Below are 20,128 nucleotides of genomic sequence, written 5' to 3' on the forward strand. Positions count from 1 at the left end.
TGTGAAGCGGAACATAAAGCAGATTGTCCCATGTGAGAACTTTTAACAGAACGCAGAAATATCAGAAATCTATGCCTTAGAATCTGAGAAGTTCAAGGTTGGAGAATAGTTTAAAGGTTTTTACATCCAATGCCTGATCATGCTTAATTTTATGCTTAATTAGATCATGCTTTATTTTCCTTTAAACTTATGAATGACTGCATCTATTGACAGTACTCACTATATTCTTATTAAGTGACCCATTGCATGTCTGATCACTCAAAAATTCTCTTATTTTGCTTGAGGATCAACCAAAAATTTTCGACCTTTGCTTGTATGTTTGATCCTTTGGGGGTGACTGTGTCAGTTTTCCATTAAGAAAACTTTCAAAATATAGAAGGATAATTCTCATGTCGTCTTTATATTCTTCCAGTCTAAATATGCCTAGTTTCTACAACTCTTTCTCAAGGAGTGGCTTCGGATTTTCTTGTCCTGGTCACTTTCTTCTTAAGTTGTAGTTTATGTATTTCCCTCAAAGCATGACACTCAGAATAATACGTCATATTTACTGGTCTGGTAGCGTAGTCTGGGTATTTTTAGTTTAAGTTTTTGTTGTTGTTGTTGTTGTTGTTAACTAAGAAACCAGTTCCTTTGCACAAATAAATATTGCATTAGGTGTTTTTCTAAAACAGTTTAGTATATTCAGAATTCACTCCAACCTGCTTACACTGTGACTGTGACCCAAGAAACTTCATACCATCCCTCTTTTCTTTCCCCATCTGACTCTAGTAGTCCATCTCTCTTACCATTATTACTTAAGATACATAAGCATATGTATGTGCTTATGTGAACATTCATGTATAAACATATATGTGTATGTAGATATACATATCACTTGCAAGTAGATATCCTGAAAGATAATTTGAATTAAGAAGAATTAGGATAGTAGAGTGTGAAAGGGGATTTAAGAATATAGTAGATGTGTGCTTTATTAGGCAAAACTGAAAAAAAAAAAGAAAAATAAAAAGAGTATAGTAGGTGTGAATTGGAGTGACAGAATAAGATCCATGGAAGAAGTTATGAATTTGGAGGACTAGAAAGTACTCACTGTAGCAAATAAATGAGACCAACAGTTAGTAGAGCAATCAGTTGTTGATGGATTTGATAGTATCTTAAGTATATTGAAATGTAACTGCTAATGCTTTTAAAATTTTATTTTGATAGGAATCATATGAAGATGGCCCTTGTCCTATAACTTCAAATAAGAATTGTGATAATAACTTGCTTTCACTGGATGGATTAGATAACGAAGTCAAAGGTCTTGATATATTTTCTCTGTTTCTCCTTTGATTGAAAATATGCACTGTTGTCAGCATGCTAACCTTTATAGATAAAAAAAATGGGGGAAATTTTCATAATACAGAAAGATGATAGGCCGGTTAGTTTTCCTTTTTCTTCTTTTCTTGCAAAATTTGTGTGCATATTTTTTCTTTTTCTTTTTTTGAGTTGGAGTCTTGCCCTGTTGCCCAGGCTGGAGTGCAGTGGTATGATCTCAGCTCACTGCAGGCTCCAATCTCTGCCTCCCAGGTTCAAGTGATTATCCTGCCTCAGCGTCCTATGTAGCTGGGATTACAAGTGCACGCCACCACACCTGGGTAATTTTTGTATTTTTAGAAGAACTGGGGTTTCACCATGTTGGTCAGACTGGTCTTGAACTTCTGAACTCTTGGTCTGCCTGCCTCAGCCTCCGAAAGTGCTGGGATTTACAGGCATGAGCCACTGCTCCCGGCCCATGTTAGTTTTTCTTCTGAAGATTTTATTAAGCCACTTGAGTTTGATTGTTTTTGACACTTAAAAATTTGTTTTATATAAGTAGTGTATGAAATTTCTTTTAAAATATTTTGTAGAAAGTAAGGGAAGATGTGATGCACAGCATTAATTATTTAAAAATTTACATGATTTTTGAGAGCCTTATTTCTGATTTTAAATTACAGTTTTAGTAATGATAACTAAAATTTTATTACATTTTTTTCTTATGGCTTAGTTGTGTTGTTTAAAAGTCATTCATTATATTTAAAATAAAGCATTTTTTTTTCATTTCCTAGTTTATATGAATTTTCAAATTTCTAATACATGTACCAAAACAAATATTAAGCCCTTTAATTTTGAGGTCTGGCGATGTTACTGTGTTGTATTGTAGACATTTACGTATACAAAGAGATAAGGGGTTTTAACATTCTGCTTTTTTTCCTTTAGCAGTATGATAGTATTATCACAATTTTCTGTTGCATTCTGAAAGTAAAAGAAAGATCTCTTTTTCAGTAGTAGATGGCTTACCAAATAACTTCAGAGCTCACCCACTTCAATTGGACCAATCCAGTGACCCTTCTAACAGTATTGATGGCCCAGATCATGTAAGATCTGTCTCATCGTTACATGAAGCAAAGAAAGGAAATACTGGAATAATTCATGGTGCATGTTTGACACTTACTGATCATGATAGAATTCGACAGTTTATACAAGAGTTCACATTTCGAGGCCTTTTGCCACATATAGAGAAAACAATTAGACAATTAAATGATCAGGTAAGGTTTAGTTTTTTGGATTAGCATTTTTAAAATTTAAGTAAATAGTAAATTTAAGAATTATTAAACATATTTGAGGTTTTGTTTTGTTTTCTTTTTAAGATAGGCCAATATGAAGACTTCCCAAAATTACTATCAGGGATGAAATTCTGTTCAACTCTAGAAGAGGTTTATTCATTTTCACTAGGATTTTGCCAGCATATTAGACAGTTTTCTTTAAATCAGTTTTCTTTTTCCTTCTTTTTTTTTTTAACTGACAAGAGCAACACCATAACTCAGTTTTAATAAAATGAATGTTTGCTGACTAGTAAAGCTTTTTAGTTAAAAATTTGTGTGTGTGTAAAAGAAAAATGTAAAATTCTTTATATTTGTCAACATGTTTAATCTCTTTTTTTAAAGCTAATATCAAGAAAAGGTTTGAGTCGATCTCTATTTTCTGCAACTAAAAAATGGTTTAGTGGCAGTAAAGTTCCAGAAAAGAGCATTAATGAGCTGAAAAATACATCTGGCTTGCTGTGAGTAAAGTGTTACCATTTTTGTTTTTCCTCTCTTTAACTCTGACTAGTGTTTGTACGATATCCTGCAGAAGATAACTATCTCTTTAATTTCTTAGTTTCGTATTGGTGAAAATTCAGGTAGATATGAAGAGTGACTCTAAGTAAATTATATTAATTTTTTAAAAACTGTAAGTAATTGGACATCTAAAAATAAATGGGAAAGTCACTTTACTTTGGGTCTGTTTCCTTATTTGTAAAATGATGAAGTTAGACTAGGTATTCATTAGTAACTATTCTGTACCTAAAATGTAATGGCCTGACGATTCTAAGACAAGGCATACATTTAGTAAATTTTGCTTTACACAAAAAATCATTTTAAGAAAAAATATAATTAATCCGTTTTGGATTTTAGTCTTTCTCCTGGTTTTATATATAAGTGAGTCACTCGGAATTAACCATTTACTTCATTATTTGACCATGGAGAAAATGTTTGCCTGCCATTGAGACATTCTCAGGGCTATAAATAATAAAACAAGGAATTTTATGTTTTCAGATATTTTTGAGAACTGACACTCTTTTTGGAGGTAGAAGTTCTTTAAAACAGCATTAGTTTTCCTCATATTCTGGAAGAACACGCAGCTTGTTAATATATTTTATAATTTTAATGGTTTAGTAATACATTCTAAATTATTTTCTTTTGTATTTACAGGTATCCACCGGAAGCACCAGAACTTCAAATCAGGAAAATGGCTGACTTGTGTTTTTTGGTGCAACATTATGATTTGGCGTACAATTGCTATCATACTGCAAAGAAAGATTTTCTTAATGATCAAGCAATGCTTTATGCAGCTGGTGCCTTGGTTGGTATTCTGTGGTATTATAATTCCTTAATTCTGGTACCATAAATGATTTAGAAATTTCTCTTGGTGGGAGACAGAATCCTTAGGGATAAAGTTGTACTCAAAGAGCATATAGTGCTTTATAGATTGTGAATTTCTTAATGCTGAGTTGATGAATTTCCCTCAAACTAGTTCATTAGGTGGGATGGTGGCACATGCCTGTAGACCCAGCTGCTTGAGAGGCTGAGGCAGTAGGATTGCTTGAGCCCAAGAGTTTGAGACCAGCCTGAGCAAAATAATAAGATTACATCTTTAAAAATAAATCGAAAAAACTTATTTCTTAAAAATAAAACCCAGCTGGTCTCGGTGGCTCACTCCTGAATCCCAGCACTCTGGGAGTCCGAGGTGGGTGGACCATCTGAGATCAGGAGTTCGAGACCAACCTGGCCAACATGGCGAAACCCCGTCTCTACTAAAAATACAAAAAATTAGCCGGGCGTGCTGGCACATGCCTGTAATCCCAGCTACTTGGGAGGCTGAGGCAGGAGAATCTCTTGAACCTGGGAGGCAGAGGTTGCAGTGAGCCGAGATCGCGCCATTGCACTCCCAAGTCTGGGGAACAAGAGCAAAACTACGTCTCAAAAAAAAAATAACAAAACAAAACAAAAAACCCAAAAAACTAGGTCATTAAAAGATGGTCATGTATCTGGGTTTCATTCTTGATTAGTACTTTCTAACTTTTGCATCAGCTTTCAGAATTGAATTTCATTTTTTATTATATTCAGAATACGAAATTTTTTTTAGAAGTTATTTTTAAACCTTGACAAACATTTTTAAGTTGCTTGATGTATGACTTCATATTAGTCAAGAACATGTACTTTGTTGTGAGACACTCTCATCTAAGGCAAATTGTTGAATATCTCTAAGCCACAGTTTTCTCACTTGTAAAAAATGTGAATCCTAACAGTATAGGATCAGATAAGGTATAAGTCATGCACTTAGCATACTGCCTTATGTATAATAAGGTGTCAGTAAGTGTTGGTTGTGTTAATTTTGTAATTGATTACAAAACCAGGTGTTTCTGAAGCATTTTCTATACTTGTTGCCTAAAACCTTATAATGGTTTTGAAAGTTATATATGTAATCTGCTTTATGTGTTCAGAAAAGAGTAAAATTAGCACTGTTACTTTCTATTTAATCTTTTAAAAAACATGTAAACTTATAAACAGAAGTGAAGAAAAAATGTGTAAGAACTAATTTATTGGTAATTATGTAGATACTTTAACTAGAAAATATTCACAGGTTGACAGATACTTATTGAATAACTGTTACTTGTTTTGCATTAATTTTAATACTGTCCATATGTAAAATTAGTAACTTAAAAATGGAAGCCAGAATAGCAAGATTATATTGCTATTATTTTCTATTTCTCTAATTTTTTAATGAAAATAGTAATAAGCCCACTTTTATTTTTTTTGTGACAGACTCTTGGCTCACTGCAACTTCTGCCTCCTGGGTTTGAGCAGTTCTCGTGCCTAAGCCTCCTGAGTAGCTGGGAACACAGGCACACCCCACCATGCCTGGCTAATTTTTTTTTTTTGTATTTTTAGTAGAGACGAGGTTTCACCATGTTTTCCCAGGCTAGTCTTGAACTCCTGACCTTAGGCAATCCACCTGCCTCAGCCTTCCAAAGTGTTAGGATTACAGGCATGAGCCAGAGCCAGCCCACTTTTTAAAAACCTTTCTCAGAAATGGAAAATATGCTATTGTTTGTGAGAAGTGTTTGAAAACATAAGTGAATTTTCCTTGGCTAAATATTCTCTGATTGCTCATTATAGTCATCCAATTTAAGCTAATATGAAATCACAAATCGTGTTATTATTAATACCTTGTAACATAGGTATGCATTTGTAATGATAACATTTTATGTAATGTACCTGCAAATAGAATGTTTGATAAATACATTTAAACCATTCAACTGGAAGTATTAGTAGCTATTTAAGATAAAATAATATAGCACTGGAAAACAAAGGCATATTTGCTCCTATATGATATTTGTACACCTGAAAATCATCGTAGCCTTTAAAAGGTACCCTAAAAATAATAAGCTTCTGAGAAAAGTTGGACTGGGATAGTCTTCTTGAAACCTATTCATCTTTGTAACCAGAGCACAAACAAAAATATTAAATGGTGGAAGATGATAGCTGAGGATGCCTCAGAGAATATAAAAAATAAATTTGATATAGGGATTAGGGTGGAGAAGTGTTTCTAACCAGTGGAGCTGCCATGAAGATGATCATAGAAGAAAGTACAGCCTGCCCTGAGCTCAGAGCTATGCAAGACTGGTGGTGTACTTCTCTGGAGACAGAGTCCGTGTGCACCAAAGTGTAGGCATTCAGTTTTTAGCAGCTGATAGAGTACTTGTCTGTGCAGCAGCTGTACTTAGGGCTTTTTCCTTTCCTACTGAAGAATATAAATTTATAATACTATTTTTTTCATTCCCTTGCCTAAGAAAAATGTATGAATAAATAAAAATTTAATTTGTACTGATATCATTTCCCTATTTACCATTCACAGGTTAGCTAATTGATGAGGTAAAAATGTGTTGTAATAGAATAGACTAGACTATATGCCTTTTTAGATGAAAACTGTAGAAGATTGATTTGCAGTAGCTTTGAAAAAAAGTGTAGAAGGTATTTAGTCATAGTAACTACGAAGGCAAAATAAATATCACAGCAAAACCAGTAATAGGAATTCTTCTAGACTTTTTTAAAAATAATTTTTTTCTTTTTTGTTAGCGCTGAAGGAATATATATATATTTTTTAATTTGAGACGGAATCTCACTCTGTTGCCCAGGCTGGAGTGCAGTGACTCAGTCTCAGCTCACTGCAGCCTCTGCCTCCCAGGTTTAAGCAATTCTCCCACCTCAGCCTCCCAAAAATAGCTGGGATTACAAGCATGTGCCATCTCTATAAAGATGATACCACAACCATAACTGTGTCACATCTCAGAGGCCCATGGAGCAAAAATAAATGAAAAGACCTCTCAAGCTAGTTTGGAAAAATAGATAATTGAGATAAACTGTTCAACCTCCCACTTAAAGCTGTTAGGCAGAATATCTGGGAAAACACTGCGGGTAAGATGCTGCCTAACAGGAATAACCTCTTGTTCTGACCAGCATAGGGTCAGCATTTTGTTGTTGTTGTTGTTTGTTTTTTTGAGACCGAATCTCAGTCTGTCACCCAGGCTGGAGTGCCTTGGCACAGTCTCGGCTCACTGTGACCTCCGCTTCCTGGGTTCAAGCACTTCTCCTTTCTCAGCCTCTCAAGTAGCTGGGATTACAGTCCCCTGCCACCACACCTGGCTAAATTTTTGTATTTTTATTAGAGACAAGGTTTCACCAGTTGGCCAGGCTGGTCTCGAACTCCTGACCTCCAGTGAGCCATCTGCCTTGGCCTCGCAAAGTGCTGGGATTACAGGTGTGTGTCACTGGGCCTGGCCAGTTCAGCATATTTTTGATGGGAAAACGTAACCGTCAAATACTATAATGACAAAGAGGAAGGGGAAACATGAGTAGCTCTGGAAAACAGAAGATTTAAAAATCTAAACAAAAAATAGAAAAGCGAGGGACAACACACCTAACCACTAGGCCTGACCCTTCATTCATTCATAAGCACATTGTATATACATGCACCCACTCACGCTGCCACATACAGCATTCAGGTAGATGCCCAAATGAGGACAAATCCAAATGTCTGCTCTCTTTGGAATTTACATGGCAAATCTGAGTTTAGACAAAAGTAAAGACCTCCCTAGGTCTAAACAAATCTTAGGAGGCAGTCTTTGCTCCCAGTGTCGCCAGTGGTGCTCTTATATTTGCCTGAGCCCTTCATAATTGTCTGGACACCAGAATTCATTCTTCATATTTCTAGAGTTTAAGTGCTAGACCTTATCTAACTTTACCTGTAATGGAAGCATCTCTCTTTTGGCCTCTGTACTCTCCATGTTCCTTCGGGAAAAACACATCCCAAAACAGTGGTCATTAGAGGGTGTTCAGGAATTGGAAAGTAAGAAGAGAGTAATATAAATACAATAAGGAAATGCCTGTTACTCTCATATGATTTTTCTGAGACCAGGTGGCCACAGATCCCCTAGTCTTTAAGGATATGTTTTAAAGGTCTTAATTTAAGGTATTGCAGTCTTTCCTCACAAGAGCCAGGTAAGACAGTGCTACTTGGAGGTTTCTCTAGGACTCTTACTCACAACTTAATTGAATTCTAGGTGTTCTTCTGACCTCTCTGACTTCAGGCCTTTCGGAGTTAGATCACGCAGCTTCTCTGATGTGTGGGCTGTAAATGTCAAGTCTGCATTAGGCTACGAAGTTTATACATGTGTATCCAGTAAAACAAAACCCCAGCAAATTTCATTCCAACTTTTAGGCTTCCTATCTAAACTGTAATACTATTTCTTCTTTCGAAATATGTAAACTATGTCTTTTATTTTAGGAAATGGCAGCAGTGTCCGCTTTTCTTCAACCAGGAGCACCTAGGCCATACCCTGCTCATTACATGGATACAGCAATTCAAACATACAGGGATATCTGCAAGTAGGTGACTATATAAGATTTATATTGTATCCAGTTAGAGGTCAGTTTGTTCTTTTTTTTTTTTTCTTTCCATTCCTAAATTCCCAAATCAAGCGAATACAGTCAGAGACAAGTTGAGGTGATTCTTTTTTTTTTTATTGGGTCTTCTGCAGAGGAGGAGGTGATTTTTTAATAATGAATGTTTTATTGCACCTTTTTCTTTTCTATTTTGTTTGAGTTGATGGTTAGGAATGTGTTACGTAATGTTGAGATTATATGTTACATTGAGAGCAATTTGTATTGTGGGGACATTTCTAACTTTAAACTGCTGTCACATTAGGAATTAGTCATTTTGCATTTTCTTTGTTAAATTGGCAAGACACAAATAGTTAAATAATACTGTATTCATAGTGAATTCTGTTGGAACCCTACAAGAGTTAGAACTTACCATCTATAAGGAGACTGTAAACTGGTCCCCAGTGGTCAGGGGATTTTTCATGGGATATTTGATGGATAGACCTTGAAAGAAAGGTGGTTAGGACTTGATAACCATGAAGACATATCAGGAATTGTGATTGGCAGGCATAATGTTTTAGATGTGCATTATTGGTTAAAGAGAATAAAGCCCTGGCTAAGTTTGAAGGTTTCTGTCTAGGGAAAGTACTGGATGATAAATTTGGAAAGGAGGTTTGAGATAAATCTTTGTGAGGAAACTTTACCGTCATGTTTGTTTGTTTGTTTGTTTGATTGATTGATTGATTTTTGAGACAGTGCAGTGGCATGATCTTGACTGACTGCAACCTCTGCCCCCTGGGTTCAAGTGATTCTCCTGCCTCAGCCTCCAGATTAGCTGGGATTATAGGCGGGAGCTACTATGCCTGGCTATTTTGTATTTTTAGTAGAGAAGAGGTTTCACCATATTGGCCACGCTGGTCTCGAACTCCTGACCTCAAGAGATCTGTTTGCCTTGGCCTCCCAAAGTGCTGGGATTACAGGCATGAGCCACCATGCCCGGCTCTTTTTTTTTTTTTTTTTTTTTTTTTTGAGACAGAGTCTCGCACTGTCACCTGGGCTGGAGTGCAATGGGGAGATCTCTGCTCACTGCAACCTCTGCCTCCTGGGTTCAATTGATTCTCCTGCCTCAGCCTCTAGAGTAGAGATTACAGGCACGTGCCACCATGCCCGACAAATTTTGTATTTTTCGTAGAGATGGGGTTGGCCAGGCTGGTCTCTAACTCCTGACCTCAAGAGATCTGCCCGCCTCAGCCTCCCAAAGTGCTGGGATTACAGACATGAGCTACCATGCCCGGCCCATGTATTTTTTTTTCTTTTGAGACATAGTCTCACACTGTCACCTGGGCTGGAGTTCAATGGCATGATCTCCGCTCACTGCAACCTTCGCCTCCCAGGTTCAAGCAATTCTCCTGCCAGGCCTTCCAAAGTGTTGGGATGACAGGCGTGAGCCACCTCGTCCGGCTCCATAGACTTTTGTTTTTCTTTTTACAGTCAGCCCTGTGTATCCTCGGGTTCTGCACCTGCAGATTCAATTAATTGCAGATTAAACATATTTGGGGAAAAAACCCAACAATAAATAACAATACAAAACTTAAAAATGCAAATAAAAAATAAAGTACGACAATGATTTCTGTAGTATTTACATTGTAGTAGTTATTATAAATAATCTAGAGATGATTTAAATTATATGAGAGGATGTCTATAGGTTATATACAAATACTATGCAATTTTATATAAGGAACTTGATAAACCTTGGATTTTAGTATCCTGGAGGGTCCTGGAACCAATTCCCTGCAACTATCCTCTAAAACTGTAATTGGAATCTTTTGCTGAACACATTTACTTTGATGTGCTAAGGTATTATTATAGTACTGATTTTATCTTCTTGTCCTTTTTTCTGTAGGAATATGGTGTTGGCTGAAAGATGTGTGTTGCTTAGTGCTGAACTTTTAAAAAGCCAAAGCAAATATTCAGAGGCTGCAGCTCTCCTAATACGGTTGACCAGTGAGGTACTGAAATTGTGTAGTATTTGCTTTAGTTAGCAATGTTCATTTTTTAAAAAAGACGTATCTTTTTTCTTGAAAGGTTTACAAAATATAAAATTAGCCGAGGAAATCTCGCCTTGGGAATTTACAACATGGCTATTTTAGGTTTTCGTTGAGCTAATTTTAAATGTAATTTTTTATAAGTTAAATTTATTTACATGTTTTAAGCCTACATTTTGTTATTAACTACAGATATGTATTGAGAGCATCCTCTATGACTTAGGTTTTGTTCGTTGAATACAAATATTTAAAACAATATGTATTTGCATTGTTACTAATATAAAATATTTTATTTTTTATTTTTCATTATTTGTTATCTGAGTCTGCTTGCTAGGGAAATAAAACTCATTTTAAAAAACTAATCACTGAGGAATTTAAAATTTTGCTTTCAACTAGTATGAACTTTTAACAAAAATCATCTTGGCTGGGTGCTGTGGCTCACGCCTGTAATCCCAGCACTTTGGGAGGCCTAGGCGGGCGGATCACAAGGTCAGGAGTTCAAGACCAGCCTGACCAACATGGTGAAACCCCGTCTCTACTACAAATACAAAAATTAGCCGGGCGTGGTGGCGTGCGCCTGTAATCCCAGCTACTCAGGAGGCTGAGACAGGAGAATCGCTTGAACCCCAGAGGCGGAGTTAAGATCGCACCACTGCACCCCAACCTGGGCGACAGAGCAAGACTCCATCTCAAAAAAAAAAAAAAAAATCTTAAACATTTAAAAAACTTATATTGTGAAATTTTAAAAGAGAAAAAATAATCCGTTTATAGTTGTTGAAGATTTTACAGCAGACATTATTGAGTTGCATTGACTTCAGGCTTGTAAAGAATTGTAGTAATTCCTTTGTAAGTATTGTTAATAACACGTTTTTTAGACGAATGCTGAAGAATGAAGGAACAAAATCAAATACCTCCTTTGTTTGTTCCTTAAATGTTAAATTACCCTAGGATTTTAATCCTTAGACCAGTGCACTTTTTATTCTGTACATTTTTGGGATGATCAAAATTTTCCACAGTCATGATTTTCACTCTCAAATCTGTCTTTAACCCTGACCTTTCCTTGAGCTTTTGATTTGTATGGCCAACTATCTTGCTTTTTTTTTCTGAGACAGACTCTCACTCTGTCACCTAGCCTAGAGTGCAATGGTGCGATCTTGGCTCACTACAACCTCTGCCTCCCAGGCTCTGCCTCAGCCGCCTGAGTAGCTGGGATTACAGGAGCCCGCCACTATGCCTGGCTAAATTTTGTATTTTTAGTAGAGACGGGTTTCCCCATGTTTGTCAAGCTTGTTTGAACTCTGGAACTTGGGTGATTACAGGTGTGAGCCCACTTTGCCCAGCCAGCCAACTGTCTTTAAGATTTATCTACTTGCAGCCAGGTAGCACTCTAGGAGGCCGAGGTGGCAGATCACCTGAGGTCAGGAGTTTGAGACCAGCCTGCCCAACACAGTGAAATCCTATCTCTACTAAAAATACAAAAAATAGCTGGGTGTGGTGACACTGCCTATAATCTCAGCCACTAAGGAGGCTGAGGCAAGAGAATTGCTTGAACCCAGAAGGCGGAGGTTGCAGTGCGCTGAGATCGCACCACTGCACTCCAGCCTGGGCGAGAGAGCGAGACTGTCTCAACAACAAGGAAAAAAAGAGATTTATCTACTTGCATGTTTCTAGGGCATCTTAAATTAACATATCGATAAACCTGTAACATTTTTTACCTGATACTGTGATCTTCAATTATGTTATCACTAACTAGCCCTTCGTTTGCTCTATGCAGAAATGGTTTCAGATGTTCCTATATTCTCCTATCCTGTCTGTAATCCAATGCAGAGTGGAGGTGGGGGTGGGGGTGATTTTTGTTTTCACGCGCTTAAAACATTATTTATTTATTTAATTAAAAAATTTTTAATCTTTTAAAATATATATATTTTTATATCTCCAAATAGTTTACTTATCTTTCTTTTGTTGTTGTTGATGTTTTTTATAAACTTCTCCTACTCTTCTAGTTCTCATTCTTAGTATTTTTTTCTCTGGGACTGTGGCCTTTTTCATCTTGCTTCACCTAATTAATAGTCATGGTATCAGTTGTGTACTTGAGATAGTCTTTCCTAATACCCGTTTGTCTTACGTGTCTCTGTTCTGCTCTCTCATATAATGCTGTAAGACCTGACTTACCATGTTATATCATATTATATTGGAAATTATGTTTAAACTTCTTAAACTGTTAGCTTCTTGAGGGCAGGGAACCATGTTGCCTTCTGTTTTTATTCCTGTTGCCTAACACTGGCCTTGGCACATGGATTAGATGCTCTACAAATGTTTGTTGGAACTGATCCATTAATTCTTCTACAAAAGTTTCTGTAAGATCTAAGGTTCAGAAGTGATATTTAAAATGTTTAATAATTGTTATTGCATGGACACTCACTAATAAATATGAACAGATACCAAACTATTTTGTAGAGCTGAATATAGGCTTTTGAGTATTTTGATGTTCTCTTATAATAAATAATCTTAACTTGGGTTTGAATGTGTTGCTGTGTGTTTCAACCTAAGGATTATCAGTGAATGTAAAAAGAATTTATGGTTCAGGAGCTTGAATAAAATTACTTTTCTTTCCCATTGCTTAAATGCTTTAAATTGCCATTCTATCCACATATGTGAATAAAATTTCTTCAGAGCAAATTCTCCTGTCTGCATTATAACTGTGTTATTTTTTGACATTTTTCTCTTCTTTCCAACTCTTTGCTTTCACTTCTCTATTTTAAATCTGGATGATTTATTTTATCATGAAAGTCTAGAAAATGTATCATTGTTACTTCCTGCCATGTGGTGGGGAGAGGAGCCAGGTGGTGGTACATTTACCCAGAAATTGTGATTCTCAGTGGCCTTTTCTGCTATACTTTTCATAAATTTCTTTGAGATAACTTGAAACTAATAATATTTATAAATTATTAAATCTTTACCAATAATTTAGATTTATTGTATGTATTTTGTTAACTAGAAAGCCTATATAATATCCAGAGATGCATACTGTTCTTGAAGCTGGAGAATTCAGTTACATACTCTTGGCATTCCTGAACTGTGTCCCCTAGATTTTTGCTAATAGCATTATAGCAAAAGATAGTTAATGAGGCCTTGGGCATAAGGAGTTGTGCTTTGACTTTCAATACTGCAAATTTATGGGGAAGTGGATCTTATTTTTTGTTTTATGCCCATTTGATTCTCAGAATGGCTGAGCAAACCCAGTTTAATGATAAAGCATGGCCACATTCATCGCCACATAGGACATACATGAATTTAATGCTTAAGACATACCTGCCTGTGTCTGTTTCTGTGTTGAATACTTAACTCTGGTCTTATAACCCGTTTTTTCTGTTACTGTATTTAAATACGAAAAATCAGTTTCTAGGGATGCTAATATCAGTTTTTTGTAAGTTGCTTCAGCTTGGGGGCAACTGGTCCTCTGGGAAATTTATCAGCTGATAGCACCTTTGTTTCCTGTTAACTTCACAGTTATGCAGAGATGAAAGCTTAAAAGCTTAGAGTCATCTTTTGTTTGATATTTGATTCAGTTAATTAGCTGACACTGGTGGTTTTTTCAGCTGTGTTTTTATTGAAGTGTTTATTGAGGCTTCTACCTCAGGTGATTTTTTTTTTCTCCTGTACATACTCTTGTATTTTAAGTTATTGTTCTTTTTATCTTTTGTTAAAATTACCTCTTGGTTGTGGACAGAATTTTCGTAGACCGGAGTTCTTGCTAAAGTGCTATCACAAATTTTTTTTTTTTTTTAGTTTCTTATAGAACATATATAAAACTTGTTATAAGATAGTATGAAATACACCACTATATTAAAATTTTATCCTTCAATTCATTTAAAGCCTTTGCTTTCTGGATAAAACCATCACTTTGTAAAAATCCTTTTATTTCTCTTCCATCAACACTGATAGCAATTGTCATTCTTTTCAGGGCTATTTTTCTCCCCCCCAAACAATGTTTTTACCACTTTGGGTGTCACAATAAGAATAGGGGTCTAATGAAGAATGAAATGAGTAAGATATGAAAGCAGGGTATTCAGCTCTAGAAACTGATTCTCAGTCAGTCTAGAATGACTGTATGATTCTCTATATGCAAGAGTGAAAATGTTGTTTCAGCTAAATTAATATAAGCCATGGACTTTCACATCTGCCCTCAGTTGGTCAGTTCTTGAGGGTTAAATTTGGGAATGCTAAGGGTTTATTGTTTTGGTTCTTAACCAGATTGTACATTAGAATCATTTACAAACCATTAATATTCTCAGGGGATATTCTTAGCTTATTAGAATGTCCAGGATTGCTGCCCATCCAAATTTTGCAGTTCAGTGAAGCTTCATAGGCAATTAAAAAATGTGTGTGTGTATATATATATATTTGTCATGTATGTGTGTGTGTATGCATGCATGCATGCATATGTGCATTGTGCTAAGAATAAACTTAAGAAATTACAGGACTTAAAACACTGAACTCTGTTGAGGCCTAAGTGAAATTCTGAAATAGAAACAATAATTAGGGGGAATTACCTATTTTAAATATTAAAATATATAGATATTAAAATATAAGGCTACAGAAAGTAAAACTATACAGTGATAAGAATAAAACTATTAATGGGCTAGAATGAGAATTTAAATACTGTACACAGGTATTATTTAAAATCAGTGGAGAAAGCTAAGTTATTCACAAAACGGTATTGTGACATCTAACCAGCTGTTTGGGGTTGGAATCTTAGCTTATTCATTGCATGTTAATATATTATGGCTTAATTAAGCTATAATAATAAATGAAGCCAGAGTGATACACACACACACACACACACACACACACACACACACACACACACCCCTAGAAGCAAATACCAGGGCAGCATTTTTTAAAGTTCTGGAATGATAATATCCTTTTTCAGTTTGATGCAATGTCTTGACACCATAAAGGCAAAGATAGTGTGCTTGCCTATAAAAGAATACATTCTTCCATGTCAAAACTGGGAAATACTATTTGCAAAATACATTACAAAGGACTAATATTAAATATACAAAAGGCTCTTACAAAGCATAAAATCACAAGAAACCATTCACAAAAGAGCATAAACAGGCAATTCATAGGAAAAGTACAAAATCCCGTAAACATATGAAAAGATTTAACAGCCCTACTATTAAAGAAATGTATGTTAAGAAACAAGGTTTTTTTTTCCTTTTTTGAGACAGGGTATTTCGCCAAGGCTGGAATGCAGTGGTGCAGTCGTTGCTCACTGCTGCTGCAGCCTCCTGGGCTCAGATGATTCTCCTGCCTTGGCCTCCCATGTAGCTAGGACCACAAACACTCATCACCATGCCTAGGTACTTTTTGTAGAGACGGGGGTCTCTTTATGTTGCCCAGGCTGGTCTTCAACTCTTTGGCTCAAATGATCCCCACCTTCATCTCTCAAAGTTCTGGAATTACAGGTGTGAGCTCCCAAGCTGTCATTGCTATTTTATTAGGTAAAAATTTTAAAGATTTTTGGCTGAATAGAGTGGAACACATATACTCTTATTCTTTTTGATGAGTGTATGTACTGATGCTACTTTTTTTGTAGCAGTTTGGCCATATTGATTAGAATTTGAAGTATATGCATAGCTTTCGTTAACTCAGCAGTCTGTTTCCAGACATTTCTCTATTAAAAACGTCCAAATAATTATTCAAATATGTTTCTATAAAGATAGTTATCAAAGCATTTTATGTAGTAACAAAATATGAAACAATGAGTTGATAAGTTAGGATACATTTATATAATGGAATACAGTGTAGCTTCAAAAGAAATGAGACAGATGTAGATGTCTTAGAAAGGTGTCCCTTACATTAAGTGAAAAAAGCAGAGTACTCTATATAAATACCACTTATGTATCAAAATATATGTGTATTTTAAAAAATCCATATGTATTAGGCGTGTAAACACATGCACATACATATATGGGGGGGTTCAAAAATGCATGACAACACTAAGCTGTAAAGAATAGCTACCTATGGCAAATGACAGGCAGTATGCACTGGGAAAGAAAGATGTTCACTTTTTTCTTCAAACATGTATTCTTTTTTAAAAAATTAGTTTGTATTAATTTTTAAAAAGAAAACATTTTCCTAAAAAAAACAAAAAATAAACTCCCAAGCTCACCTAAGTATTTCTGGCTTTTTAAATAACCACTCAATTATGTATTCCTGACTTTTCTACTTACTAGTTTTTGGATCTTAATTACTAGAGCAATCATCTAGTCATTTATTTTTTTGTCATGAGGAGGTTGAAATAGATAATAGCTGCCATTTCCTAAATGCTTTCTAGATGGTTTCCTTGGGTCTATTTCAGCTCTAGTATAATTTTATGATTGACGCAGAGATAGTTTATGATAATCAATGGTCTGTGAACACTTTTGATGTAACTATAATTTGTTGAAATTATTGCATTTAAAGTCAATGTTTTCTGTTTTCAACTTTCCCTGGGGAAAATAATGGCAGCAGAACACATGGAAGGGCATGGTAAGTTCAGCTTGAGAACAGCTACAAACCTGGAGAAAGTTTGAAAATGTTGTTAATATTTAATCAGCAACCTTCAGTACTTTCTCAGTTATCTGTAGCATGATGACTCTTTCAGTCAAAAGATTTGTCTTAAGGGCGATGACGAAATGTAGTATATGGTTTTGTAGATGCTGTACTTTAAGGGTCAGTTGAAGTGGAAACTTACTGCGTTGTATTCTTTATTAATGTCCTAATAGGTGAAAAGAAAATCTTTGAAGCTGAAACCTTCTGAACTTTTAAATGAAATACAGTCGATTTGGCCCTCTGCAATTATAGCAAAAGTTCAGGATTCCTTTAAATACAGTAAAATTTTACAGAGAATGAAGTAGTAGATTAGAATATTTCATAATCTGTGTACATGGTTTTTTTCTTGGGTGGATGGAAATACGCTACCAAGTCAGTTTTCAGAAGAAAATTAGATTGGTGTAAATGGTTTCTGGTTTATTTTTATTGGTATACTTGTATTAAATTTGTAGTTTACATACTTCCCATTTGTGAAGGGATTGCAGTTTTTCACAGATTTGTTACATGGCACATATCATAACCAGGCATTTGGCTTTTATGAAAAGCTAAGTATTTCATGGTAGAAAATTTTTTCAAAGCTTATAAGAATTTTGTGTTTATTGGAAGAATCAAGATTGGTTTGCCTCTTGATCTTTGCACTCATATACTCTTGAGTTAAACATTGGATATGCTATGTATTAAGAAATTAAATGTTTTTTCACCAGTTATCCTTTACTTTAAACTTGGTGAAACTAACCTTTTTCTCTTTTAAACATTCAATAGGATTCTGATCTTCGAAGTGCACTTCTTTTGGAACAGGCGGCACATTGCTTTATAAACATGAAAAGTCCCATGGTTAGAAAATATGCATTTCATATGATATTGGCAGGCCATCGATTTAGTAAAGCAGGGCAGGTGAGTGCATTTGCTTTATAAGTTGCTATTAATTTATTTTATAAATATGTGTCATTTGTCCATTTTTATTATTTAAAATGAATCCTAAAAGCTAAATTAAATTTTGTTCTGAGGTAATATATTGGTAAGGTCATGAGATTTGGATTTAGACAAATCTGGCTCTAAATTTTGATCTTCTCACAGCTTTATTGGTCAAGCTACTTCTCTGAGCCTCAGTTTTTTTAATTTATAAAATTTGTATTTTTACCCATATTTTCGTAAGTTTAAACTAAATCATATATGTGAAAAGACAGATAAACTGGATGCATTGAAGTAGGAATGAATTCTCCCTATTTCAGCTCTGATCTTCTGTTGTCTTTCAAAGTACTTAAAAAAAAATCCTACCCTGTTTCAGAGTGCTTTATATTGTTATTGACTAAATACTTAATATGTAGAAATCTTCTGTCTCTTATCTCTTGAAGCAGTTGAGTTGCTGGGATCTTTATTGATTTAGAGAGATTTATCCGGCCCCAGTTGTCCTTAGATGCATTAGTTGGAGAGAGCTAACTTTCTTGGTGGCTGAGGGTAGCAGCAGGGAGATAGTGATTTACTATAAATATAAATAGAAACTTGGATTAAACAACCATCTCTATATTTCAGAGACTGTGCTAGGAGCTGAACATACACCCATAAAATCAACATGGTCTTACCTCTTTAGGAGCTTTTGATCTAGTAGGGGCATAAAAGGATCTTTTAAAAAATTTAGTTAATTTACTAAGTATGAATGTAAGTATGAACATCCTTACATTTTTATAAGTTTGCGCTAACCCACGCATCCCAGTGTTTTACACAGTGTACAATGTTTCAAAGGTGCAAAGAAGTAAAGATGTTCAAAAATTACTCTCAATTTCATGGAAAAATGCTGTAATTTTTAAAAACTCACATTTCAAAATTGGGTTCCTTTCTCTATTTTTGGAACCTGTGGAAAGTTAGAAAATATGTGGAATTGCTTAATGTTTGAATTAGAATTTCTCAGGCTCTAACACGGAAAAGAACTTAAAAAAAATAACATTACTTTTCCTGGCTTTTCTTCAGTAGTAAGTGCAAGTGCATCTGAAACATGTTAGCCCACTGTTTATCTCTGCTTAAAAGGTTTCTATTCAGAAAGTGACAAAATATATTAAGGAGGAGGTTTCCTTTGCTTGAAAGAAAACATATGTCCCATTAGGAATGGTCTGTTGTCGCCTATTGAAAATAAGTCATCATTTTTCCACATCTTTGTCCACTTTTGTGAATGGTTTCATATGTAAGAATGGTAATGTCATTGGAACTAGAAATTTGTATCTACCTTCCCAAATTATAGGGCATATTGCTTCTAGGAAATGCCTAACAAGTTAAAAATGCTACCTTTGTGGTAGGTTGAGATACATTTGCTATCTGACTTCATAATCATCTCTTAGTGTAGTATGTAGCCCTGTGAAGTTAATGATTCCAGGGAGCTAGGTTTGCTATTACGTGACCACTCTATACACTCTGAACCCAAGACAGCTCTTTCACAATTGTGGAAATCTGAGAATATGACTATAAATTAAGATCTACTAGATAAGCCAACACAATATATATCTAATTGAAGTTGGTCAAGAACAGTCTTTTCCTTGGAATTTAGGATGCATAGAACACATATAATTCTGACTGAGAAGCACTGACATTTTATTGTTTGTTTGTTGTTTTTTAATTTTTAAGTTCCAGGGTACATGTGCAGGATGCACAGGTTTGTTACATAGGTAAATGTGTGCCATGGTGGTTTGCTGCACCTGCCAACCCATCACCTAGGTATTAAGCTCAGCATGCATTAGCTCTTTTTCCTAATGTTCTCCCTCCCCTGGCCCCACACCCCAACAGTCCCCCGTGTGTGTTGTTCCCCTTCCTGTGTCCATGTGTTCTCATTGTTCAGCTCCTTCTTGTAAGTGAGAACGTGCAGTATTTGCTTTTCTGCACCTGCGTTAGTTTGCTGAGGATAATGTCTTCCAGCTTCATCTGTGTCCCTGCAAAGGACATGATCTGTTTTTTTATGGCTGCATAGTATTTCACGGTGTATATGTACCACAT

The 20,128-nt window shown here is 35.4% G+C and overlaps 1 protein-coding gene across 4 annotated transcripts in view; it reads left to right on the forward strand.

The window, feature by feature from the left end:
- The window catches only part of TRAPPC8 (trafficking protein particle complex subunit 8), a 112,112-nt gene that overhangs the window by 35,257 nt on the left and 56,727 nt on the right, over positions 1-20,128 (forward strand). For 2 of the 4 annotated variants that reach the window (XM_021670014.2, XM_064379312.1), the window contains 8 exons: positions 1,204-1,297; positions 2,302-2,564; positions 2,964-3,079; positions 3,771-3,921; positions 8,407-8,507; positions 10,405-10,510; positions 17,063-17,083; positions 17,909-18,040. In XM_021670014.2, coding sequence (XP_021525689.2) covers positions 1,204-1,297; positions 2,302-2,564; positions 2,964-3,079; positions 3,771-3,921; positions 8,407-8,507; positions 10,405-10,510; positions 17,063-17,083; positions 17,909-18,040 — 984 coding nt within the window. The remainder of the gene's footprint in view (positions 1-1,203; positions 1,298-2,301; positions 2,565-2,963; positions 3,080-3,770; positions 3,922-8,406; positions 8,508-10,404; positions 10,511-17,062; positions 17,084-17,908; positions 18,041-20,128) is intronic. The other 2 variants (XM_021670015.2, XM_021670016.2) reach the window with 2 other exon arrangements.

This window comes from Aotus nancymaae, unplaced genomic scaffold (genome assembly GCF_030222135.1).
Source record: "Aotus nancymaae isolate 86718 unplaced genomic scaffold, 86718_ANA_hifiasm-v0.15.2.pri h1tg000020l, whole genome shotgun sequence".
Taxonomy (NCBI): domain Eukaryota; kingdom Metazoa; phylum Chordata; class Mammalia; order Primates; family Aotidae; genus Aotus; species Aotus nancymaae.